This window comes from Trachypithecus francoisi, unplaced genomic scaffold (assembly GCF_009764315.1).
Source record: "Trachypithecus francoisi isolate TF-2019V2 unplaced genomic scaffold, Tfra_2.0 Lachesis_group14, whole genome shotgun sequence".
In the NCBI taxonomy this organism is placed as follows: Eukaryota; Metazoa; Chordata; class Mammalia; order Primates; family Cercopithecidae; genus Trachypithecus; species Trachypithecus francoisi.
Genome location: NW_022681459.1, coordinates 31723300 through 31749351, shown reverse-complemented (window position 1 = coordinate 31749351; position 26052 = coordinate 31723300). Strand labels below are relative to the sequence as shown.

The 26052-nt window shown below is 52.8% G+C and overlaps 1 protein-coding gene across 3 annotated transcripts in view; it reads left to right on the top strand.

Annotated features, from left to right (window-relative positions):
* The window catches only part of LSS (lanosterol synthase), a 36510-nt gene extending 11396 nt beyond the window's left edge, over positions 1 to 25114 (top strand). The window contains exons 10-22 of one of the 3 annotated variants that reach the window (XM_033232670.1): positions 1260 to 1357; positions 2048 to 2075; positions 4507 to 4563; positions 5599 to 5670; positions 6917 to 6967; positions 7625 to 7774; positions 8418 to 8514; positions 9257 to 9362; positions 18947 to 19012; positions 19476 to 19556; positions 20813 to 20983; positions 22418 to 22496; positions 23141 to 25114. In XM_033232670.1, coding sequence (XP_033088561.1) covers positions 1260 to 1357; positions 2048 to 2075; positions 4507 to 4563; positions 5599 to 5670; positions 6917 to 6967; positions 7625 to 7774; positions 8418 to 8514; positions 9257 to 9362; positions 18947 to 19012; positions 19476 to 19556; positions 20813 to 20983; positions 22418 to 22496; positions 23141 to 23272 — 1188 coding nt within the window. In that variant the 3' untranslated portion in view covers positions 23273 to 25114. The remainder of the gene's footprint in view (positions 1 to 1259; positions 1358 to 2047; positions 2076 to 4506; positions 4564 to 5598; positions 5671 to 6916; positions 6968 to 7624; positions 7775 to 8417; positions 8515 to 9256; positions 9363 to 18946; positions 19013 to 19475; positions 19557 to 20812; positions 20984 to 22417; positions 22497 to 23140) is intronic. The other 2 variants (XM_033232672.1, XM_033232671.1) reach the window with 2 other exon arrangements.
* The last annotated feature ends 938 nt before the right edge of the window (positions 25115 to 26052 follow it).

Sequence of the window (26052 nt, the reverse complement as noted above, 5' to 3'; positions counted from 1 at the left end):
GTCCTGGAGGCCGGGCTATGAGCTGGGAGTGGGGTCTCCTGGAGCACCTCCATTTGGGAGGTGGCCCTCTGATCCCACAAATGTTTGAGGGCTTCTGTCCTGGTCCCCTGCACGCCCAGCTCAGTGAAGCCGCCCACCACACTTGACCCTCCCTTCCGTCCCCCACCAGCTCTTGTCCTCAGTGTGCCTGGACACTCTCCTGGAGGCCCCTTCCTGAGATCTTGCTGGCTAGCTGGGAGGGGTGCTGTTTCCTCACTGGGTTCCCTCCGAATTCCTCTCCCTAAATAGTTCATCATTCGCCATTCTCCCATCCGGTTTAGATATGCCCAGGGTGGGTGGGGGTAGCAGGGTCCTTGGGTTCACTCCTGATTCCTCCTGCCTAGCTAGGGACTTGGAGCGCTGGCCTCTGCGGGGCCTGCAGGGGCCAGGTGTGGGCCACTTCAATGACCTTGGAGGGTGCAGTCCCCGGGCTGCTGGTGCAGGGCCGCCTCCTGACAGAGTCAGCAGCCCCTGGGCTGTGCCATAGCTGCTGCGGCGTAGTGGGTCGGCCTGGGCATTCTCTAGACATACCCAGGTGGCACTGGCCACTGAGTCCCACCCTGACACTGCATCTCGGGTTTTCGGGGCCTCTTGCCACCTCAGTGAATCACCAATTCTGACTGACCCTGCAGCGGGTCCCTTGTTTGCTGCTCAGCAGTGATGTGGTTCTTTGTGGGTTTTGGTTTAATCCCACATAGAGCACATATGTACTAAACGCATTAGAAACACGCTTACAATTGGATCTTGACTTGTGTGATCCATAAGTAAAAAGTTGGGGGCCTCTGGAACGTTCTGTTCTGAGGAAGAAGGGGGGCAATCGGTCCCTACTGCTACAGTCCTGTCTTCACATCTCTTCCTGGGCCCCTCAGGCCCTGTCCTCTGTCCCCTGTGTTGTCTCTAAGGCACCTGGTAGCCCACGCCCCTCTGGCTCCTCCTGGAACCCCTTGCTTCTCCCTGATGAGTGCCCGTCAGTCCTCACATGATAAGCCAGGCTGTGGCCTCGGCCAACACTGTCTCTGAGTCGGGTCCTGGGGACAGACACAGTTGTTGCCCATCCTCACTCAGGAAACGCCTGTTAGAGCAAAAGGCCCCTGTCCTGGCCCTGAGTGAGCTGCACAGGACCTTGTCCCTGGGGGCTGCTCTGGTTCTGGACAGGACCTTGTCCCTGGGGGCTGCTGTGGGTCTGGAGCAGAGCCGTGACAGGGCTGCATCTCCTGCAGATCTCGAAAACCATCAACATGCTTGTGCGCTGGTATGTGGACGGGCCCGCCTCCACTGCCTTCCAGGAGCACGTCTCCAGAATCCCGGACTATCTCTGGTGAGTGTGGCTGGGATGTGCTGGTGAGGCCTCTCACGAAGGCTGGGTCTGAGCCCCGGCTGCGTCCCAGTGAGGGGGCCCCCACGGTGCCATCTGGGAATGCTGCCAGGGAATACCACCAGGAACCAGCAGTGTCAGGGCTTGTGGAAGCCACTGAGGGTTGTCTTTGAATCGGAAGATTTGTCACCCAGTGGAAGCGTGGGGTGGTCCCAGAAGGTAAAGTGAGGAAGGGGGTGGTAGGTAGCAGGGCAGCTTCAGGTTGGCGTCAGGGAGGCCTGTGGACAAGGGGAGCTTGTCAGCCATGGACTGTGCCCTGGAGGTGGGGCCCCTGTCATGGAGGGCACAGAGCTGTCCCACAGTGGGAAGCCTCCGCTGTGCAGTCCTCTTCCTCTGGTCCCTCGGCACTGCACGAGGGCAGCAGGGATGGCGCAGCCTGGGGTCAGGGAGCTTCCCGCTGCCCCTTGCCTTGGCTGTGCCCCTCCTGGGTGAGTGTGTCCTGTCTTCCATAGAGTGTGGCCCTCATGCCCAGCAGCCCAGCAGCCCAGCTGGAGTGGTATCCAGGCCAGTGCCAGGCCTCGGGGGAGGGGACAGAACCCCTCTCTGGCACCCTCCTGGGTGCAGGGTCTGGGTAACCAGCTGGGCTTCCAGCTTTCTCCTTGCACCTGACTTGGGCTTTTTTTGTCCTCACAGGATGGGTCTTGACGGCATGAAAATGCAGGTAAGGGCTGCAGGACTGCGGCTGCCTGCTTCCTTTGCAGTCACTTCTACGCTTTATTAGTTTTCCTTTGGGGTTCAGTAATAACTCCTCCTGGACCAGGTCCCGGCAGCGTGTGACCAGAGGCTGCGTCGGTTGAGGCCTCTGGCTGTGTCCCTGTGGGTGCCCACGGTTCTCAAATGTCTGCAGCTGTCCTGTTTGCTTTTTGCCCTGATGGTCCGAGTGGGCTCCACTGTGTAACGACAGACCCAGAGCTGCAGAAGCACTCATCTTGTTACTGTGGCAGGAGGTGCCTCTGCTTCGTGGGGGCTTCTCCTCCGTGCACTCTTAATTTAAGAGGCTCCTTCTTCAGGTCCTGGGTGGACAGGACAGGAGCTTGGAGGACCGTGGTGGCCTGTGGCCGGGCCGCCTGGATGCTCCCCGAGGACTTGGCCTGAGTGGGCTGGAACCCAGTCATGAGGGGCACCAAGCACAAGAGAGTGGGGAGGCCGGTGTGGGATCCTGGCTGACCCTGGTCCTGTCCTGGCTCTGGGGGCCCTGTAGACCCCAGTCCTGTCTGACTGGGCTGAGCCTGCACCCCTTTGTGCATTGACACAGTGGGTGTGTCAGAAACCCAGAAAGCATTGCCCTATGCCTTGTGGTCTAAGGAGGGTTACGCCCTGCGGGGCCTGTCTTCTGTCCCCCACACTGATTCAGTGTGGGAATATGGAGTCTCCGGAGGTGTCCTGGGTGTCACATTTGGGATAGACACACGTGGGCCCAGCACTGCCCGCCCCAGGGCTACCCTTGGTGCCAGGTGCCCCCAGCCACGAACTTTTACCCAGCTGGCCTTGAGATCTCCAGAGGTTCCCTGGACACTGTCCGTGTTTTGTGAAAAGGTTTTCAAAACACATGCAAAGTAGAGGTGAGTAACAAGCCCTAGAGCAGGCCCTGGCCTCCCTGGCCCTCCCTGTCCAACCCTTCCTGTCCCACCCTCCCTGTCCGGCCCTCACTGTCCCTCCCTCCTTGTCCAGCCCTCCCTCACCCTTCCTCCCTGGTCGTCCCTGTCCCTCTCTCCCTGTCCGGCCCTCCCTGTCCAGCCCTCCCTCACCCTCCCTCCCTGGTCCTCCCTGTCCCTCCCTGACCCTCCTCCCTGACCCTCTCTGTCCCACATCTCCGACTCCTCAGTGTACCTCAAGCTGATGAGGGCGTCTGTGTTTTTACAAAATTGCTCTGAGGTTGTCACACCCAACAAACTTCGTGACGGTTCCTGAGTGTAGTCCTCACGTTGTGGCTGGTGTGTGTGAATCAGGATTCAGGCCATTCACACAGGCCTTTGGTTGTTGGTCTTTGAGCTCCTGTTAGTCCAGCAGTCTCTGTGGTCTCTTTTCTCCTCCTGGAAGATTTGTCCCTGAAGGGCTGCACATTCCAGATCTGACTGGTTGCTCCTGCTGTTCCCTGAGTTTTTGTAAACTGGCCAGGCCCTGAGGCTTGATCCCATTGTGTTTCTTTGGCGAGAATGCTTTTCTGGTGGTCCCTGCCTTGTCCCTCCAGTGCGTGGTGTCTGGATGCCTCTGCCACACACCACCCTCCGCCCAGTCCCCATGTCTGTCTTGGTCAGTGCCCGGCTCTGTCTCACTAGGGTTTGGTCACCGGCCCTTTGAACTGAGACCAGAGTGTGTACCTGTGAGCCCAGCTCGGGGTGAGATATGAGGTGGGGCCTTCCCAGCCCTGTGCAGAATTCCCATCACCTCCAGGTGTACTTGTTGGCCAGGCACGGTGGCTCACGCCTGTAATCCCTACACTTTGAGAGGCCGAGGAGGGCAGATCACGAGGTCAGGAGATTGAGACCATCCTGGCCAACATGGTGAAACCCCAACTCTACTAAAAAATACAAAAGAAATTAGCTGGGCGTGCTGGCGGGCGCCTGTGGTCCCAGCTACTCCGGAGGCTGAGGCAGGAAAATGGTGTGAACCTAGGAGGCGGAGGTTGCAGTGAGCTGAGATCGCGCCACTGCACTCCAACCTGGGTGATAGAGTGAGACTTCATCTCAAAAAAAAAAAAAAGAAATGGGGGTCATTTCCAAGCGTCACCATGACTGAGGTACGCTGCTGTCACTGGGTGAGAGCAGCTGGATGCTCTGTGTGGGTACTGGAGCCTCTGAGGGATCGTCCAGTCCTAGAAGTGTCCTCAGAGAGACGCTGTCCTGCCTGGTGGCCCATGAAGAAAGGGGGGGCTCCACGAGGCTCCCCGACCTGTGTCTGCCTGCAGGGCTCAGCCTTCTCTGAGGCCCTTGTCAGCCATGAGGGGTGCCCAGGGCTCAGAGCCTGAGGCTGAGCGTTGGCTGGGTGGGAGCCCCCACACCTGGCCCTCAGGTACCCATTGGATCCTGGAGGCAGTGGCTGGGAGTGGGAGGGTCTGCACCCGCTGCTGTAACACCGTCCTTTGTGTGTAGGGCACCAACGGCTCACAGATCTGGGACACCGCCTTCGCCATCCAAGCTCTGCTTGAGGTTCGTGGCTCCTCTTTTCTCAGCCTCAGCTGACCTTCCTGTGCACGTGAGCCCACGCGTCCACCTGAGGGCAGCACTGCTGGCCACACGATTGCCACTCCTTGGTATTTCCAGTGACCTGGGCTCTGGCCTCTGGCTTCAGATGGTTGTGCTGTGGAGGGGGCGGCCTTGACCAGCAGCCCTGGGTGTTAGGCTGGGTCGGGGCCCTTGGGAGAAGGGGAGCCTGGTGAGGGCTGTTTCTGAGAGTGCAGGCAGGAGTGGGACTCCACGCTCTTCTTAGAACTGGAACTGCTCAGGCCAGGCACGGTGGCTCACGCCTGTGATCCCAGCACTTTTGGGAGGCCGAGGCGGGTGGATCACAAGGTCAGGAGTTCAAGACCAGCCTGGCCAAGATGGTGAAACCCCGTCTCTACTAAAAATACACAAAAATTAGCCGAGCGTGATGGTGGGCACCTATAATCCCAGCTAGTTGGGAGGCTGAGGGAGAGAATTGCTTGAACCCAGGAGGTGGAGGTTGCAGTGAGCCAAGATTGTACCACTGCACTCCAGCCTGGGTGACAGAGTGAGACTCCGTCTCAAAAAAAAAAAAGAACTGGAACTGCTTGTGCTTGTTATGGGCATTCTCCAGCCAGTACTGGAGAAAAACAAGAGTGGATTTTTACGCTGGTGGGAATGAGGTCAGTGGGATTCTGAAAGTGTTTCTGGAGAGTCCTGAGGGCTGGGCCACGCAAGGGGCCTGCCCATGCAGGGTGCTGGAGACCCTCTGGGCGTAGTTGCTGGCCAGGCAGGTGGGTACCAGCATCCATAAATGGTCTCTTCTGTGCCCTTCCATCTTCAGTCATATCTCATGGACTTGTGCTTTTTTGTCTTTAAAGGTAAGTGCAACAAGAAACCCTGGCACTCTCTAGAGATGTCTGCCAGTTTGATTCTGGTTCCCAGTGAGGGCAGGATGTGGCCAGGACCATCGGGAAACCAGCCCAGCCATGCTGGCCATGCAAAGGCAGTTCAGCCTCTGTGTCCTGCTGTCTCTTCCAGGCAGGCGGGCACCACAGGCCTGAGTTTTCGTCCTGCCTGCAGAAAGCACATGAGTTCCTGCGACTCTCGCAGGTGAGGCTAGTGCCTGGGGCTCTGAGGGGGCTGAAGAGGGGGATCAGGGCCGGGAGCTCCTGCAGGCGGCAGTGCCCACCTCACCTCCACCCTGCCCTATTTCCTGCACTGGTTTTTCAGGTCACCCCCACCCTCCCCTCCCCTCCCCTCCCTAGTCCATGCTCCATCCACCAGTCCTCCTCGGACTGGCCTCACCTGGGGCAGCTCTCTGAGGCCTGCAGGGTGCTGGAGGTGCTGGCAGTTTCTGCGTCCTGCTCATGTTGGAGCCACTGTGTGCAGGGGCCAGGCATGGGCAGAGGCTGTGTACCCTGAGCTGCACAGCCTACACGGCACCTTCGTGTCTCTGAAGCACCTCTGCCCACGGAGGTGATGCCAGCCTGTGGACTTTTCCTCCTGAGACGGCAGCGAAAGCCCCAGTCCATCCTGCCAGATCAGCTGCCCACATTCCCTGCCCGCACCCATAGTTTGACCTCGGTGTCTCTCACACATGCCTGCACCCCAGTCTTCAGCCATCATCATCCCATACATGCAACCCAACCTCCCATGTCTCCCATGCCTCAGCCAGTGTCCCTCTGCCTGGAAGCACTGCCCCCCAGCGCCATCTCCCACCCTTCACCTCTCACCAGGACATTGCTTCTGCAGGGCTTCTGGGTCTTCCTGGCCTCCGTGTGGCCGAGGCTGGCACCCATCTTGGGCTCAAGCAGAGGAGGGGCATGGTCCTGCTGTGCCTGCCCCTATGGCAGCCTGCTCCTGCTCCTGCTCCTGCCTCCTGCCGAGGACTTGCTCTGGGTGATGGGGACTTGGGGAGGCTGACTGAACCCTACTGCACTCCAGGCCTCTTTCCTTCTCACTGAAGTGAGAGGCAGCCCAGGAGCTGAGGTCCACGGAGCTGGGGTTGTTCAGGAGGCAGCGGGGGCCCCTGGCACAGAGCACACCCGCAGAGACCTGGGCCCCCTCCCTGCCTTCTGGCCAGTGGGGAGATCACAGGGGAGTCAGGTGCCTCCCGTCTGGGCTGGTTTCAGCCCTCGATGGCCAGTCACGTTTCCCAGCAGCCGTGGGTGGTGAGCTGAACAGGTGCGGGCCCTCGGGTGTCTCGCAGCACCATGATGGCTATGGCCGGCAGAGTAAGCTCCCGGGCACGTCCTGCCTCTCCGGTCCTGCCCAGTCTGTCTCAGTGATGTCCTGGATGGGGATGTCCCGTGGTGACATGTTCTCTGCTTCCACATTTACCCTCGGTGCTGCCCAGGTCCCAGATAACCCTCCCGACTACCAGAAGTACTACCGCCAGATGCGCAAGGTATGCGGAAGCCAGCCCCATCCCTGCCCCGTCCCCAAGGGGAGGCTGCCCTCAGCAGAGTGGGTCATTCTGTCTGAAGGGGGACTCTTCCCTTGGCGTCTTTGGGTGTCCTGCTGTGGTAGACGCCTGGCGTAGGGGCCCATGCCTCATGTTGCTGAGCTGCCTGGCACATGGGGGCACAGTTGGCTTGCACACGTGGCTGTGCCTCAGAGCGGTTCAGGTGGTCACGGTACACACAGGCTTCGGAAGGACAGCCGAAGTGTAGCCAGGGCGTCCGGGGAAGGCAGAGGGAAGAAGCAGACCTCAGAGCCGGTGTGAGCTGTGACCACAGGTGCAGGCTATGAAGTTAGGCATGGACACAGCTGCTGCTGCGTGTTTACAATGCGGGTGGGGGGCACCTGGGCCCCATCCTGTCCGTCGTGAGATCTGAAGGTGTTGAGGGTGTGAGCTGCACCCCTGAGGGTCCCTATGCTGGAAGCTGGAGGTCTGTCTGGATGTACCCAGCTTGGGGCCCTGGCTATACACACACCTTTGGTGGATGGGCCCCTGCCCTGACCGGGTGCTCTGTGGCGGGGAGGGATGCGTGCGGCTGTGGAGTGGGTCTGAGAACTGGGGTGTGGACATCCCCAACCTGGGGTCACGGCTTGTGTTCTGCAGGGTGGCTTCTCCTTCAGCACGCTGGACTGCGGCTGGATCGTTGCTGACTGTACAGCTGAGGCCTTGAAGGCTGTGCTCCTCCTGCAGGAGAAGTGTCCCTATGTTACCGAGCACATCCCCCGAGAGCGGCTCTGCGATGCTGTGGCTGTGGTAAGGCTGTGGTCCCAGCAGCCCTGTCCATACATCGTGTCCCACGGAGAGCTGCATGCTCACTTCCACTCCCGTGGGCTCCGGCCCAGCACACACTCCGGCCGGGCCATAGGAGCTTGTCCTTGGACAGCGTTTATGTGTGGAGAACTGTGAGCTCTGGCTGGACTAGGGGCCTTGCTGGGCTGTGTGCACAGGGCCCTGCATTGCAGAGCTGGTGTCCAGCCCAGCCACCGATGCTTGCAGGAGCCGGTGTGGCCACAAGGTTTCTGTCTGGTGGTTTCCATTGGGTGTCTGAAGAAGGAATTTGTTGGTTCTGATGCCACATCCTTTCAGCACATCTGGCTTTTGTGTGTGTTTCCCAGTGGAGACCCTGCCCTAATCTGGCAGCACACACTTGGTTTCTAAGTCATGGCACTTGTGGGCATATTCCCTGGTGGGTGTGCACGGAAGCCCTGATGGCTGAGGTTGCAGCTGTTGCTTGGGGCACCCAAGGGCTCGGTTAACATGGAAATCGGGTCTCCACCCTCTGTTCGTGCCCATTGGTTGTCAGCCCTAGTGTTGCTTCTAGAGAGTTCCACTGTGGCCTGGGCGCCTGTGTGTCTCAGCACGTGGGTGCGTTCTCGGGTGCTCTGTGTGATTTCAGCTGCTGAACATGAGGAATCACGACGGAGGGTTCGCCACCTACGAGACCAAGCGTGGGGGGCACTTGCTGGAGCTGCTGAACCCCTCGGAGGTCTTCGGTGAGTGGTCGGCCAGCGCTGTGGCATACAAACCCAAGGCCAGCCAGCACTGTGGCACACAAACCCGGGGTCGGCCAGCGCTGTGGTGCACAAACCCGGGGACCAGCTTTTCCCCCTTGCCCAAGGCTGCAAGGGCCCAGGTTCACCAGCAGATCTGTCTGGAACCCTCCCTCAGCCCAGGCCGTTCTGCGCTCCTCCATCCCCGGGGGTGACAGGATCCTTGTGTTGTGGATAGGAGGGCATTAGGTCAGACTTAGGGGACGGTGGAGGGTTCCAGTTGAGATCCACAGCCTGGGCTGGTTCCTGCTCAGTCCACAGGGCTTGTGTTCTGTGGGGGTTGCTGTGTGTCCAGAGCGCCTGCAGGGAGGTGTCTGTGGGGACTGAGGGGACCCATGCCATGGGCGGTAGGCTGCTGTGTGTGCGTGGTTGCCACTGTACTGGTCTTGGGGGAGGATCTCACCCCTGGTCCACTTCTGAGCACCTCACATATACTCCTGTTTCTGGTCCCCTCCCCATCACACATGGCTTTTTGGGGTAGGGTCGCAGCTTTCTGCTGTGTTCCCCTCATCTTCACTGTCACGTAGCACAGGTGTGTGTCCTGGGCTGGCCAGTGTTTGCTCTGGAGGTTGGTCAGGGAGGCAGTGTCCAGGCCGGAGCTCACTGCAACACTCTTGTTTGTTGTGATTTGGCCTGGGCAGCCAGGGTGAAACTCAGCACCTTGGTTGTTCCCTCCCCTTCCCAGGGGACATCATGATTGACTACACATATGTGGAGTGCACCTCCGCCGTGATGCAGGCGCTTAAGTATTTCCACAAGCATTTCCCGGACCACAGGGCAGCAGAGATCAGGTAAGGAGGGCCTCAGCCCAAGATGCTCTGCCACTCAGTGTGGGGGCTGCCAAGTCGGGGGCCACGACCCAGACGCATCATTCTCTAACACAGGGCCCTGGCGGCCCATCTCAGAAACAAAACTCATGGAAACATGCAAGAGACTTCGGATGTAGTAGAATCTAGTCATATGCCCTGAAGCAGGAAAATATCTGTTAGGGGCTCAGAATAGCACAATTATAACACACAAATGGATTTTCTCTCTCTCTTTTAATAATGTTAAAAAGGCATTACATACCTTACTCCACCTGTGTCCCAGTAGCAGTTTTTAAGTAACCTTTCCTGTTGGAGGGTAGCCAGTATTCAGAAAAGTGTACAGGTTGATCTTCCTGAAGTGAACAGGCGCTGGTGCCAACATTAGACATAGTGACGCCACCGGCTCCCTCAGCCCTCCCCATGAGGGGTACCCACAAGCCTGCCAGGTCGTGGGCTTCTGTTGCTCACTTTGAACCTTGTGTAGGTGGACTCCTGAGGTGCGGAACTCATGTTGCCTTCTCCTGCCCTCCTGCGTGTGGTTAGCCAGGTGGCTCAGGTAACAGCAGCACTCTCTCCCTCGGGCCTTCAGTTGAACGCCGATGCTGCGCTATGCAGCTGCCTGTTGTCACCACCCAGGAGGATTTCAGTCTGGGTTACGATGAAGCGTCTACTGTGAACACTCTTGTACTTATCTTTTGGGGGCACCTGGTACCCATTTCTCATGGTCACATACCTAGGAGTGGCATTGCTGTGTTAGAGGGTACGTTATAGGGTATGTGGTTTTTGTAGGTTCTTTTTTTATCCTATTATGATTCCTTGTTTTACTTTTGTTAAACCTGGTGTAGACTCACCTTGGTCATGATGCATTGTCCTTTTTATATCTTTGTCTAGATTCAATTTGAAGAATATTTTGTTAGGATTTTAATAACTCTGGTTACAAGAGACACTGGTCTATAATTTTTTTTTCTTTATAATGTTTTTGTCAGGTTTTCCTGTTAAGATGATGCTGGACTCAGAAAAGCAGTTGGAAAGTGTTTTTTAAAATACTCTTTAGAAGAATTTGTGTAGTATTCATAATATTTCTGCCTTAAATGTTTGGGAAAAACTACTGGAAATGCCAGTTGGGCCTGGAGTTTTCTTTGAGGAAAGGTTTTATTTATTTATTTTTATTTATTTATTTATTTTTTTTGAGACGGAGTCTTGCTCTGTCATCCAGGCTGGAGTGCAGTGGCCGGATCTCAGCTCACTGCAAGCTCCGCCTCCCAGGTTTACACCATTCTCCTGCCTCAGCCTCCCGAGTAGCTGGGACTACAGGCGCCCGCCACCTCGCCCGGCTAGTTTTTTGTACTTTTTAGTAGAGACGGGGTTTCACGGTGTTAGCCAGGATGGTCTCGATCTCCTGACCTCGTGATCCGCCCATCTCGGCCTCCCAAAGTGCTGGGATTACAGGCTTGAGCCACCGCGCCCGGCCTGAGGAAAGGTTTTAAATTAGAAGTTCAATTTCTTTCTTTTTTTCTTTTTTTTTTTTTTGAGATGGGGTCTAACTCTGTCACTCAGGCTGGAGTACAGTGTAATTTCTTTAATAGTTTATAGGACGGAACAGATTTTCCATTTTTGTATCAGTCTGGGGAGTCTTCCCATTTCCACTCAGCTTTATACTGATTCGCGCAAAGTTGTTCAGTGTCCTCTTGGATGGCTCTGAACTCAACGCTGACATCCTCCTCTTCCTTCTGAGAATCTTATACTGATCTTTTGAAAAAAACCATGTTAGTCTTTGATTCTGTTTTTAAAGAGACTTTATTTTTGGTTTCATCAGTTTCTATTCGTTGTTATTTTCTTTCTTAATTTTTTTGAGAAGGAGTCTTGCTCTGTCGCTCAGGTTGGAGAGCAGTGGTGTGATCTCAGTTCACTGCAACCTCCGTCTCCTGGGTTCAAGCGATTCTCCTGCCTCAGCCTCCCGAGTAGCTGGGACTACAGGTGCTCACCACGATGCCTGGCCAATATTTTAGTATTTTTGTTAGAGACGGGGTTTTATCATGTTGGCCAAGTTGGTCTTGAACTCCTGACCTCAGGTGATCCGCCTTCCTTGGCCTCACAAAATGCTGGGATTATAGGTGTGGGCCACCACACTGGCCTTTGTTATTTTCTTTCTCCTTTATTTTTCTTGAATACTTAGATATTTGATGTTCAGGCTTTTATTGAAATACGCACTTAAGGCTATAGATGAGTTTTTATATATCATTCAGTTCAAAGTGTTTTCTGGTGCTCGCTGCGGTAGCACAGATACTCAAAGTGTTTTCTGTTTCTACTGTTCTTCTCTGGCCCGTGGGTTATGTGGGAGCATGCTGCCTCATGTACAATCTGAGAATGTTCTGGTGTGGTTTTTTTGGAAGCCGTGGATGGAGCAGGGGTTTTCTTGTGCTTCACAGGTACAGCTAGGAGGGCACTGTGTTCAGGGTCTTCTGTTGGCCTGGCATGGCCCTTGGCCATGTCTGCTGTGCAGCGTGAAGTGGGCGCGAGTTGTCCTCAGCCACATTTAGAAAATTGGCCTTTTAAAAAACAGATCATCTTTAAAAAATCACTGTAATAAAAGTAAAGCAGGTTCTTTGCAAACAAGACTTGCAAAATACAGAGAAGTGCGAAGAAGCAGCTAAGTCGCCCCTCCTCGCCCCTGAAGGAGAATCTGCTGTTGCTGTTTGGTCTCCACATTTCCGTGGTGGCTTGCTGCCTCTTTCACGCCTGGCCCACTTTGTGCCTGGTGAGGTTTCTAAAAGCCCCACCATTGAGCGTGCTCCTCCAGCAGAAGCAGTAATGACACAGGTATTGGGTCATTTTACTCAGTAGCCCCTGGTTTATTTTTCAGTTTTCATTGTTTTTTTTTTAGCTTTTCCCAATTTTAACCTTAACTGGTATTTTCTTGTTAAATATTTATGCATGACCATTATTATTCCCTAGAGCCACATGGCTTGGGGTCCACCTGTCTGGGTCGGCCCCCATCCCTGCCTCTTCTGGCTGTCTGACCTGGCCTGGTGACTTCTCTTCTCTGCTCATCTCTCTCCCTGCCTGGGTTTGTCAAGAGTACAGCCTCGCAGAGTGGTGGGATTGTGTGAGATGCCGCAGGGAAGCAGGTCAGCTGTTGTCACTGTGTAGAACAATGAGTCCTGGATGTGGCACGCAGGGGAGCAATGGTGACTTCGTCGCGGGCTTCCTCTGCATTTGTTAGGTGACTTCCAAGCTAGAACATTCTTTTTTTGTTTATTTGTTTGAAACAGGGTCTCACTCTTTTACCTAGGCTGGAGCGCAGTGGTGAAATCATGGCTCACCACAGCCTCAAACTCCTGGGCTCAAGCAATCCTCCCACCTCAGCCTCATGAGTAGCTGGGACTATAGGTGCATACTGTCACCCCTGGGTAATTTTTAAAATGTTTTGTGGAGATGGGGTCTAGCTGTGTTGCTCAGGCTGGTCTCGAACTTCTGGCCTCAAGCAATCCTCCCACCTCGGCCTCCCCAAATGCTGGGATTACAGAGTGAGCCACCACATCCAGCCATTTAAAAAATTTTCACCAGGATGATTTTTCTTTCATTTTTAAGCACAATAAGTATTTGTGTATTATGTTACAGATATTTTCCCCTCAATTTCTTTGTTCTTTTTATCTCTTTAGGGAGTTTGAACATACGTTTTTAACTTTTAAGTGGTTAACTATATTAGTCTGATTTTTATGTTAAGATTTTAAACTTGCTGGGCTTGGTGGCTCACGCCTGTAATCCCAACACTTTGGGAGGCCGAGGAGGGCAGATCACAAGGTCAGAAGATCGAGACCATCCTGGCTAACACGGTGAAATCTCGTCTCTACTAAAAATACAAAAATTAGCTGGGCATGATGGCAGGCACCTGGAGTCCCAGCTACTCGGGAGGCTGAGGCGGGAGAATGGCATGAACCCGGGAGGCCAAGATGGCGCCACTGCACTCCAGCCTGGGCGAGAGTGCGAGACTTCGTCTCAAAAAAAAAAAAAAGATTTTAAACTTACTTGAAGAGTTTTTGAGATACAATTTGGAGTTGCCAGTTACTTTAATACTATTTATATGAAATATTCTATTTTACTATGCAGACTTAAATTCGCCCCTAAATTCACAAAGTTATAAAAAAGTTAGAAAAATAGTGAAAAGTGCTCCTGTTTACTCTGACTAGGATTCCTTAGTGGGTGGCGCTCTACCCTGAGGGCTTCATTACCTGTCCTCCCACATGATCCAGGCTCTGCCCTGAGGGCTTCATTACCTGTCCTGCCACATGATCCAGGCACATTCTTTCTTGAACCATTGGAGAGGAAGTTGCAGATAGGATGTACCCCTAACTGCGAGGAAGTTGCAGGTAGGATGTACCCCTAACTGCAAGGAAGTTGCAGATAGGATGTACCCCTAACTGCCTGAGTATTTCTTAGCAGTTGTATTCTTTTGTGTAAGTGTAAGTCAGAATGTTAATGTTGATGAAATACTAATCTGCCGGCCTAATTGTTCCAATGATGTCCTTTGTGGCAAAATTTTTCCTCGAGCTTTAATCCAACATCATGGGTTGCATTTGTTTATTTTTAATTATTTTTGTTTTCTTTTTCTGTTTTCCTTACCCTTCTCACTGTGCATGTTGGTTGCATTTAGTTATCCCATTGACACCCTTTTAACTTGGAATAATTCCTTAATCTTTCTTTGTGTTTGCTGACTTTGTCGTTTTTGAATTGTTCAGCAAGTTATTTTGTAGAATATCCTCCGTGTTTTGTTTTTTGGTGTCTCGTGATTAGATTCAGATTATGAAGTTGTACATTTTTGTCAGGAATATTGCAGAGGAAATGGGGCCTTCTCCTGCACCTTACCAGGAAGCACACAGCAGCTTTGATCCCTTGATTAAGGTGATTGAGGTGACGAGCACTGTACTTAGTTTCTCCACTATGAGGCTGCTTTCTGTTTCTTTGTGGGGAGACAGTTTTAGACTATGTAACTGTCCTGTTTCTCGTCACACTTGGAGCTGCTGGTGTGAGCATTTGATGATGATTCTTGCCTGAATCAGTTATTTGCATAACGCTTACAAATTGTCATTTCTTCCATATGTATTAGTGGGTGTTCTTCCAAAAGCCTTTCGTTTGCCTCTGTTTATTTACTTATTTATTATCACTGTGGACTCTTAGATTCTTATGCTGTTGATTTTGATACTGATCTCATAGCTAGATAATTTTGCTAAACTTTAAAAAGAATGTATGCAGTTTATCTTTTATAGCAGCTTTAAATTTATAGAAAATTTGAGCGGAAGATGCAGTGTTCCCATAAAGCCACTAAGTCCTCACATTTTCCACCAAGTTTCCCCTAATATTAACGTCTTGCATTAACGTGGTGCATTTGCTACAGTTCATGAGTCAACATTCATAAATTAATATTGTCCAGAGTCCATTGTTTACATTCAAGTTCCTCTTCATGTTGTTCATTCTGTGGTTTCACAGATGTGTGATGCATGTGCCCACCACTGCAGTGTCACACAGGATTTCACTGCCCCAGGGTTCTCTGCGCTGTCCCTGCTTCCGAACCCCTACAGGAATTCACTGCCCCAGGGTCCTCTGCGCTGTCCCCACCTCCGGAACCCTTTAGTAGCAAACACTGATATTTTTACTGTCTCCATAGTTTTGCCTTTCCAGACTGACCTCTTTCACTTGGTAATAAGCATTTAAGGTTCCTGAGTCTCTTTCCATGGCTCGATAGCACATTTCTTTTTAGTGCTGAATAATATCCCATTGTCTGGATGTACCACAGTGTATCCATTCACCTACTAAGGTGAATGTCTTGCTTGCTTCCAAGTTTTGGCAACTGTGAATAAAGTTGGTATCAGTGTTGGCATGCACACAAGTTTTCAGCTCATCTGGGTAAATGCCAAGGAGCGTGATTGCCGGGTCCTGCGGTAAGAGCGTGTTTAGTTCTTGAAGAAGCTGCCAAACTGTATTCTAAAGTGGCTGCACCATTTGTGTTTCCACCAGCAATGATGAGCGTTCCTGTCGCTCCACATCCTCACCAGCATTCACTGTTGTGTTTTGGGTTTGAGCCTTTCTAAGAGGTGTGTAGTGGTATCTCCTTGTTTCAATTTATAATTCCCTAATGACATTGTGTTAAAATCTTGTCATATAGTTATTTGCCATCTGTATACCTTTTTCAATGACGTGTCCGTTAAAGTCTTTGGCTCATTTTTAAATTGGGTCTTCTTATCGTTGAGTTTTAGTTCTTTGTATATTTTGGCTGCCAGTCCTTTATCAGATACGTCTTGCGCAAGTATTTTCTGCCTGTGTCTTGTCTTTTCATTCTATTAGTAGTATCTTTTGCAGAGCCAGTTTTCACTTTAATGAAGTACAGCTTATCAGTGTTCTCTTTCATGTATCATGTTTTTGGTGTTATATCTAAAGTTACTGCCAAGCCCAAGGGTACCTAGATTTTTTTCCTGTGTTATATTCTAGGAGTTTTTAAGTTTTGCATTTTACGTCTAGGTCCATAATTCATTTTGAGTTAACTTTTGTGAAGGGTTTATGGTTCGTGTCTAGATTTTTTTTTTGCATGTGCATGTCCAGTTGTTTTGGCACCGTCTGTCAAGAAGACTATTTTTGTACCGTTTTGTTGCCTTTGTTTCTTTGTAAAAAATCAGTTGACTGCATTTGCATGGGTCTATTTCTGAGCTCTCCGTTCTGTTCCATTGATCTGTTTATTCTTCTCAGCAATCCCGCACTGTCTTGGTTCCTGCAGCTCTGGAGTAGGCCTTGACGTCAGTCACTGTCAGTGTTCTCACGTTAGTGTTCTCTTTCAATAGTGTTTTGGCTATTCTGGGTTTTTTCCCCTCTCCATGCACATTTTACAATCTGTTTGTCGATAGTTTACAAAATAACTTGCTGAGACTTTGGTTGGGATTACACTGAATCTGTAGCTCAAGTTGGGAAGATCTTTTATTTCTTTCATCAGAATTTTGTAGTTTTCATCACATATAGATCTCATATATATTTTGTTGTTTATACCTAAGGATTTCATTTTTTTGATTCTCATGTAAATGGCATTGTGTTTTAAATGTCAAAATCTAATTGTTCATTGCTGGTGGGAAAACAATTGACTCTTCTTTTTTTTTTTTTTTTTTTTGAGAGATGTGTTCTCACTGTCTTGCCCAGGCGCGAGTGCAGTGGTGCCATCGTAGCTCACTGCAGCCTCAAACTCCTGCGCTTAAAGAATCCCCGTCTCAGCCTCCTGAGAAGCTAGGACCACAGGCGTGTGCTACCACGCTCAGCTGATTTTTAAACTTTTTTGTAGAGATGTGGTCTTGCTCTGTTGCCCAGGCTGGTCTCAAACTCCCCTGTCTGCTATTTGTGTCCTTTGTTAATTTGTAGAGGATTATTATGGATTTTTCTTCAGACACCTTTGTATTTCTGAGATAGACCTTAGTATTGGTCTGTATTTAAAACAGTATTCAGTTTCTCAGTTTTGTTTTTGTTTTTGTTTGAGATGGAGGTTACTTCTAGTTCATGAACACACACTTCTGTTTCTCCCGAGTAAATGCCTGGGGATGGGATGGCTGGGTCATGTGGCAGTGTATCTTTTTTTTTCTTTTTCTTTTTTTTTTTTTTTGAGATGGAGTCTCGCTCTGTCGCCAGGCTGGAGAGCAGGGGCACAGTCTTGGCTCACTGCAAGTTCCGCCTCCCAGGTTCACGCCATTCTCCTGTCTTAGCCTCCCGAGTAGCTGGGACCACAGGCGCTGCCACCACGCCCAGCTAATTTTCTGTATTTTTAGTAGAGACGGGGTTTCACCATGTTAGCCAGGATGGTCTCGATCTCCTGACCTCATGATCTGCCCGCCTCGGCCTCCCAAAGTGCTGGGATTACAGGCGTGAGCCACCACGCCCGGCTGCAGTTTCTCAGTTTTAATTTAGAGTTCTGCGTCTGTGTTCATGCGTGAGCCTGAAATTTTCCCTTTTCCGTATCTTATTTCTCTGGGTTCCTAGAATGAACTAGAGTGTTCCTCCTATGTCTGTTCTCTGAAAGAGTTTGTGTGAGATTAGAATGAGGTATCTGATAATTTAGTAGCATTCATTTATAAAATTCCTAGGCCTAGAGTTTTTTTCTGGGAAAAGTTTACATTTTGACTCATTCTTTTAGTAGTCTGAGGACTGTTTAGGTTCTCTATTTCTTGATTGAGGCAGTTTTGGTAAGTTAATTTTTCTGATTTGTAGATTTTTCTCTAAGTTTGCAAATGTAATACGTAAAATTTGCTTCTCATTTCTCACCGTATCTGTAGTTCTATCCTTTTATCGCTAATATTTCTAATTGGTACTTTGACTGTTTGTATTCGTTACCTGTTGCCAAGTAACAATATTAGTACAAACCTAGTGGCTTAGAACAGCACACGTTGATTACTTCACCATTTCTGTTGGTCAGAAGTCCAGGCGCGGCCTTGCGGGTCGTCCTCTGCCTCACGGTCTCTCCGGGCTTCAGTCAGGGTGTTAGGCAGAACTGGGGTCTCTCCTGAGCTTCCAGTGAGGAAAGATCTGCCTCTGAGCACACAGCGTCCTCGGCACGATCCCATTCCTCAGCTGGAAGCTGCCGACGGCCGTTTGCTGCAGGGACCTCTCTGGATGGCATCTTCCGAAAAGCGAGAAGGGAGAGTTGGTGGAGGGAGTCTGCTAGCACCATGTGCAGTAACACAGACCTCGGTCCCAGGACCGACACCCATCAACCCTGCCGAGATCTGCTGGTTAAAGACAAGTCTCGGCCGGGCGCGGTGGCTCAAGCCTGTAATCCCAGCACTTTGGGAGGCCGAGACGGGCGGATCACGAGGTCAGGAGATCGAGACCATCCTGGCTAATACGGTGAAACCCTGTCTCTACTTAAAAATACAAAAAACTAGCCGGGCGACGAGGCGGGCGCCTGTAGTCCCAGCTACTCGGGAGGCTGAGGCAGGAGAATGGCGTAAACCCAGGAGGCGGAGCTTGCAGTGAGCTGAGATCCGGCCACTGCACTCCAGCCTGGGTGGCAGAGCAAGACTCCGTCTCAAAAAAAAAAAAAAAAAAAAAAGACAAGTCTCAGTCCCACAGGGTGACACTGGAGTAGACACTGCACTCCGGCCTTTTCAGAGAACCAGTTATTGTTTGGAAATATCAGTTAGATTTAGGATGGGTCTTCTTTGTCTTCTAAATCTATTGTTTTCTCTCTAATTGATTTTTCCCTGTTTTTATTTAGTTCACTTTGTTGGGTTTACTCCAGCCTGGGTCACTGCATCTCAGTGATGCTGCTCCTGTTTGCAGGGGAGGCACCTGCAGGGGCCTCCCGAGGCCTTGCTTTCCCCTCACGTCCCTTTCTCGGACTCTGCCGATCTGCTTCCCACTCTGGTGTCCTGTGGTTGCTTCTTTTTAAAACCCTCATAGGTCTGTGTAAACTGTTTATTTGTATGTGGTTTTTAAGGGAGACCATGCTCATTCTTTTGAGACCCTGGAATGGGTGGAATTGGGATAGGTAAACTGCCGTTTTACCGGAATGTTCACTGGACCAATCTCATGTGTTCCAGGGAGACCCTCACGCAGGGCTTAGAGTTCTGTCGGCGGCAGCAGAGGGCCGATGGCTCCTGGGAAGGGTGAGTGAGCCTCTGCCCGTGAGTGCAGACATGCATGGAATCTAGAGGTTTCTGCTGTCAAACACTGCATTCATAAATGTTGGGTTGTATGTTCGTGCTGCACCAGAAGTTTCTGGAAGTGAGCTGCCAGCCTGTGACTTCTGGGGGACCTCGTTCCTTTGTGGCATGCCTGGTCTTTGCCCTGGTGAAAGTTGCTCAGTATGTTGCTGGGCACAGCTAGGCTGCTGGGAGCACGCTGTGGGCTGAGCGCGGCTGTTCCCCTCCACCCCTTCTGCTTGCTCTTAGGTGTCTGGCTGGCTGGTGGGTCCAGCACACAGAGCTGCTGTCTTCCATGGCCTTAATGCCTGAGGCACTGGAGTTGGTGGGCTGGCTGGGGCACGTGTAATTGTTGCAGAATGCCTTTGTTTCACACACCGGCTGTGAACAGGATGGAAGGGCTGAGGCTCTCCCTGTTTCCCTCTAGCTCCTGGGGGGTTTGCTTCACCTACGGCACCTGGTTTGGCCTGGAGGCCTTCGCCTGCATGGGGCAGACCTACCGAGATGGGTGAGTGAGTGCCTGTCCTCTGGTGGGCGGGGGTTCTAACCCAATGCTCTGTCATGAGTGTTTTTTGCTTTGACATTTGATTTTAGGGGTGTTTTGTTCGTTTGTTTTTTGAGATGGAGTCTCGCTCTGTCAACTGGGCTTAGTCAACATGCAGTTAGTGGCATGATCCTGGCTCACTGCAGTCTCCAGCTCCTGGGCTCAAGCGATCCTCCTGAGTAGCTGGGACCACAGGCGCATGCCACCACCCCAGGCTAATCTTTTAAAACTTTTATGTAGAGATGAGGTCTTGCTATGTTGCTCACACTGGTGTGGGCTCAAGCAGTCTTCCTACCTCGGCCTTCCGAAGTGCTGGGCTTGCCGGCATAAGCCACTGTGCCTGTCCTGTTTCTCACAGTTTTAAACCGTGAGATAAGACCCCCTGCTGAAATGAGGGTGTTTCCCTGGTCCACAGCGCTCCAGGGCTTCCCGACATGTATGCTGGAGGGACGCTTCTGGCCTCTGGCCCTTCCAGGCACACAGATGCCTTCCAACCCTGAGTAGGAAGATTGGGGTCCAGGGCCCCGCTGGACCAGGTTAGAAGGCAGGAGACCTCTGGTCGCAACCTTGTCTCCAGCTGCCCCACTCTCTCCCAGCCAGGTCTCCAGCCGCCCCACTCTCTCCTAGCCCGGTCTCCAGCTGCCCCACTCTCTCCCAGCCCTGTCTCCAGCCGCCCAACTTTCTCCCAGCCTGTCTCCAGCCACCCCACTTTCTCCTAACCCGATCTCCAGCTGCCCCACTCTCTCCCAGCCCTGTCTCCAGCTGCCCCGCTCTCTCCCAACCCCGTCTCCAGCTGTCCCACTCTTTGCCGCATAGATGTTTAGGGGTGAGGAGCACCGTACTTGGCTGGGTCCCAGCCCTGTCTCCAGCTGCCCCCCTCTTTGCCATGTGGATGTTTAGGGGTGTGGAGCACCGTGCTTGGCTAGGTGCAGCTTATGAGACGCTGCTCCTAAGCACTGCAGACTTCACTCAGCCTGACACATCCGTGAGGCCATCCGCAGTACTAGCATGTCCCTTTGTCTTCCCAGCGACTCTGGGAGGCAGGAGTATCTGTTCCCAGTTCACATCTGCAGAAGTCAAGCTCAGGGGTTTCAGTAGTGGCCTATGGCCCTTAGGTAGAGCGGCTCCTCCCCACACCCTAAGGCAGCCTGCTAGGGTGAGAAGCCAGGGGTCTGGGACCTTCCTTGGTGTGATGTGTCTCCTGTCTCTGGTCTTTGCAGGACTGCTTGTGCAGAGGTCTCCCGGGCCTGTGACTTCCTCCTGTCCCGGCAGATGGCAGACGGAGGCTGGGGGGAGGATTTTGAGTCCTGCGAGGAGCGGCGTTATGTGCAGAGCGCCCAGTCCCAGATCCATAACACATGCTGGGCCTTGATGGGGCTGATGGCCGTTCGGTGGGGACGACGGGACCCGTCCCTGAGCCTTGGGTTTGGGTGGAGGAGGGACACTCAGCTGTGAGCAGGTGGCCTGGGCTGAGTGAATGTAGACAGGAGGGGAGGCCTGTGGGCCAAGGGCTGTTCAGCTGCCACTCTGGGAACAGACACCTACAAGGGCCATGTGCCCAGGCAAGGACGTGGGCTGCTCTCACCAAGTGGGGCCCTGCAGAGAGGCTCGCCTCTTAGAAGTGAGCCACCCACCATTAGCAGTGTCAGTGGAAGAGCAAGGGCATCGGGGACCCATGGAAACAGCGAGGTGGGCTGCGATGAGAGTGCTGCTTCCTGGTATGCTAGTGATGACGGTCACAGCAGCTGCTCTCTGTGGCCCTCCTGTGTCCACAGCTGGGGCTGCACCACATATGTGCCAGGTGCACACACACGCACGTGCATGCTGGCATGCATCTGCACACACTGATGTGCACACACAGACGTACGTGGAGACAGATGCACACACAGATCTATGCACACACGTATGCATGCACAGGCACCTGTGTGCACACACGTACAGATGTGCCTGCAGCATCCTGTCTGTGCCGCACACAGACATAGGTACATGGAAACAGATGCACATACAGGTCTGTACACACACGTACGCATGCGCACACAGGCACCTGTGTCCACACACACACACATGCACCCACAGTATCCCATCTGTGCCACACACAGACATAGGTACATGGAGACAGATGCCATACACACAGGTCTATGCACACACGTACGCATGCCCAGCCACCTGCATACAGATGGACCCGCAGTGTCCCATCTGGGTCACACACAGACATGTATGTATGCATACACTTACATACGCATGCACAGGCACCTGTGCACACGTACATACAGATGCACCCATAGCGTCCTGTCTATGCTGCCCTATTAGGTTTGATCATTTGGGGAATCTTCCTAAAGCCCTGAAAGCTAGGGCAGGTCTGCTTGAGCAGGAGCAGTGGGGTCTGGGGGACCCCTGAGGGCAGGACAGTCATGGACCCACAGTTGAGCTGGACCTACTGAGCCCTGGATCCTTCTTGGTGTCTTATCCTGGTCAGCAAGCAAGCGTGAGCTCTTGTGGGTCTCCAGAGGCCTATGAGGACCAGTGGCCCAGGTGGGAACAAGGCTTGGCCTCCTCTTCTTGGGGGAACACCAGGGCAGGCCCGAGGAGGCCTGTGTCCCCAGCCTGTCATCACTGTGGTTCCGCTTCTCAGGGAGCCTAGGAAGAAGGTGTGGCAAGAGCCCGAGGTGTTGATTGCACCTGGCAGGGCCTGTGGGCATCAATTTAGATGCATCCATTCTCACTGCAGCGTTCTGGGGTTTGCCCTTATGATCAGCTGTGTGAGGGTGAGGATGATGCTTGGACGGCATGCACAATGGGTGTGTTTCAGCCTCCTCTTCCTCCAGGCATCCTGACATCGAGGCACAGGAGAGAGGAATCCGATGTCTGCTTGAGAAACAGCTCCCCAATGGCGACTGGCCGCAGGTACGCCGCCAGGGACCTGAGCGCACAAGGCCCAGCACCGACCTCCAGTGTGTGCAGCTGTTTCCACGTCCCCCTGCTCTGTGTCCTTTTTGGGGTATTTTGGACACTTGGGAGGCGTCAACTCTGCCAGTGAATGCCAGAGTTGGTGGCAGGTCTGTGGCAGGTGGTTGGGTCCTAAAGTCCAGATCTTGCTGCTTTTTCAAGTGATGCTGTGGCTGGGGGAGGAGCTGGATGGGAGAAGCCAGTGGGCGGGAAGCCCTTTTGCTCCAGGACAGACCCTCCGGCTCCAGACGACCTAGTGGCCCCTCACTAAGCTGGAAGTCCCTGTGTTGTGGGCGTCATGAGGTCATGTGAGGCCGACCGCCCTCCCCTGGGATGAGGCTGAGTTGGTGGAAGCTGATGTGGTCGTGAGGGGCTGGTGTCCCCGGCTCAGGGTTTGCTGCAGGGTGGGGAGTCTGAGCTGGACTGACGGTGCCGTGACTGGTGCGAGATGGACGCCTGCTTTCCTGTGCGCTTGCTTAATTAGCCCTTTCCAGGCTGACTCACCGACAAGTCAGCCAAGCCAACAGCCAGGGCTCCAGTTCAGGGACCAGCCCTCAGCTGACTGGTGGAGCCTTTGTGTTTATTTCTCCGTGTTCTTTTAGGAAAACATCTCTGGGGTCTTCAACAAGTCCTGTGCCATCTCCTACACGAGCTACAGGAACGTCTTCCCCATCTGGGCCCTCGGCCGCTTCTCCCAGCTGTACCCTGAGAGAGCCCTTGCCGGCCACCCCTGAGAACATGCCTGCCTGCTGGGTGCCATCTGTGTGTTCCAGTGAGGCTGAGGGGTCCTGGCCGGGTAGGGGAGCCCTCCCATAACCCTGTCTCGGGCTCCAGCCCCTTCACCTCTGCCTCACAGATGTGAATCTGGGGACCAGGCCGGAGGCAGGGATGGGGACAGGGTGGGTGGCTTAGACTCTTAATTTTCACTGTAGGTTCATTTCTGAGAGTCGCTTGTCGGGCTTGGGTGAGGAAGGGGGCACAGCGCCTTTTGCCACCTCTGGGCAGGGCCTCCTTGAGGTAGTGAGGCTAGGAGGGTTTTTTCTGACCAATCGCTGAGTTCCTGGGAGAGGAGCAGCTGTGCCTGTGCGATTCCTGAGTGTCGAGTGGGCTTTGGGCTGGGGTCGGCCCTGGGCAGGCTGCTTTCCTGCACCTTCTGTCTGCTGCGCTGAGGGACACGAGGGCAGCCCTGTGACAATGGCATGTACGGTGTGCATCCGTGAACAGCCCAGTGTGGGGGTGCTCATGGAGCATCCTGAGGCTGTGCGGCAGGGAGTCCCATGCCCCGGGTCCTGAGCTCGCCTGTATATGTGGGGGGTGTCATGGAGCCCCACATCCCTGAGTCATGAGCTCACCCGCGTATGCGGGGGCTGTCATGGAATGTCCCAAGTCTGTGCAGCAGGGAGTCCCATGCCCCTGAGACGTGAGCCCACCTGTGTGGAATGTGGTTTGTGAGGTGCCTACAGGGCTTATAGTAGTCTTAAGGTCACAGAAATGCACAGGGGAGGCCGAGGTTAACCAGGGGTGAGGGGCAGGCAGCAGTCGTGGTCTCTGCCGCGAGGCACTACTATATGCAGGGACAGCCAGCGCCCAGCCCATCACCACTCCCTGGGCTGACTGGGCAGGTATGGCACCCTGGGAGCCCAGCATATGCCCAGGGCACCCCTATAGCTGCTGCCAGTCTCACGCCCAGGCAGGTGCTCTGGGCTGGAGCGAGGGCCAGGTTTTGGGTCGAGGCTTCCCCAGGCAATCCTATGAGCTCCCTTCTAGCCTCTGACCCAGTCTGGTCTGGCTTGCATGGATGTAGGGCTTGGGATAGGAAGTTCAGGTCCTGGCTTTGCCTTTGAGTGATGTGGATGAGCAGCTCACGTGTTCAGGGCCACCCGAGACTGTCACTCTTCTCCCCTGGCTATTGGGAGGAGTCACTGAGAGCTTTGTTACCCTTGCTGCCTTGCCCAGAACACACCCTACGCCTCCTTATCTGCTCTCCCTCCCCTCCCTGCTGCCTCCTGGCTGATTGCCCTCCCTTGGGCAGTGGAGGTCTGCGTCTGGACACCCTCGGAACCTGTCATTTCCCGCCCAGAGTTCTTCAGGGCCACCCCTCTGCCTTGGTGCAGGGTCCAGGGCTCTCACCCAGGCGCTGCACCCTCTGGGGTCTCCTGTCCAGCTCCCTTGCCCCACCTGCTGTCACTGACTCTCCTTGGGACTCACCTGCCTGCTCAGAGCCCTGCAGGGCCTGTTCAGCTGCCTGTTGAGTGTCAACACTTCTCTGCACATCTTAAAACTCGGGTTTATTTTCGCCGAAGAAACTGTGGTGGGACCCTTGACATCTGTCAGGTTTGCACATGCCGTTTTTTTCCTCAGCCCACGTGGGGCAGCAGCAGGACAGAGAGTGAAGTGAATCACAGAGTCTGCCCTGAGCAGAGGCTGCTGTCCCTGGGACTCCTAGCCGTGGTCAGATCATTGTACAAAACAGTTTTCCAGAAATTAAATGTAAATCCATTTTCATAGTGAAAATGTTATTGAAAGTCACTTTTATGAGCAACTACCTTAATAAACAGACATTGATTCCCTTTTCAGAAGCCTGTCACAGTGTTTCATTTCATGCTGGGGAGAACTGCAGATCTGGGGTTTCTGGCTGTCGTACCTCACCTGCCTGTGGGGCGAGTTGGAGGCCCAGCCTGGTTCAGGGAACAGGAGTGATGTGAGTAGTAGCAGGGTGCATCTCCAGTTACCTAAGGGAAAATAGATATTTTAAGAGATAATAGCACAGCCTATTTTAATATCTTTTAAAGGCCATAAGCATATCCAGGAAGATAAATAAACATGATACAATGTCCACATAGGAGGAACTTTCTTTGTTGTCCTAGCTGCTTGGAACACTGAGGTGGGAGGATTGCTTGAGCCTGGGAGGTTGAGGCTGCAGTGAACTGTGATTGCGCCGCTGTACTCTAACTTGCGTGACAGTGAGACCCTGTCTCAATAAAATACATTAATTAAAGTTTCTGTTCTGCAAAGAATGTCAAGAAAATGAAAAGACAAGTCAGAGACTGAGAGAATATATTTGAAAAACACAAAGGATCAGTATCCAAAAGAGCTCTTCAAACCCAACAATAAAACAACCTGGTTAAAAAATGGGCCAGAGACCCTAACAGTCGCCGTACCAAAGAAGATACGCAGTTGTTAAATAAGCATATGAACAGATGTTCCACATCATATGTCATCAGGGGAATGCAAATTAAAACGACCAATATACCTATTACAGTGGCCACAATCCAGAACACTGCCACCACCAAATGCTGGTGAGGACGTGGAGTAACAGGAACTCATTGTTGGTGGGAATGCAAAATGGTGCAGCCACTTTGTTTTGTTTTAATTTCGTTTTTTTCCTTCTCTTTTGATAACTTTGGTAGGCACAGCCCGCGGTGGAAGACAGCTTGGTTTCTGACAAAACTAAACATACTCTCGCCATCTATCCAGCAATTGCACTGCTTGGTGTTTACCCAAAGGAGTGGAA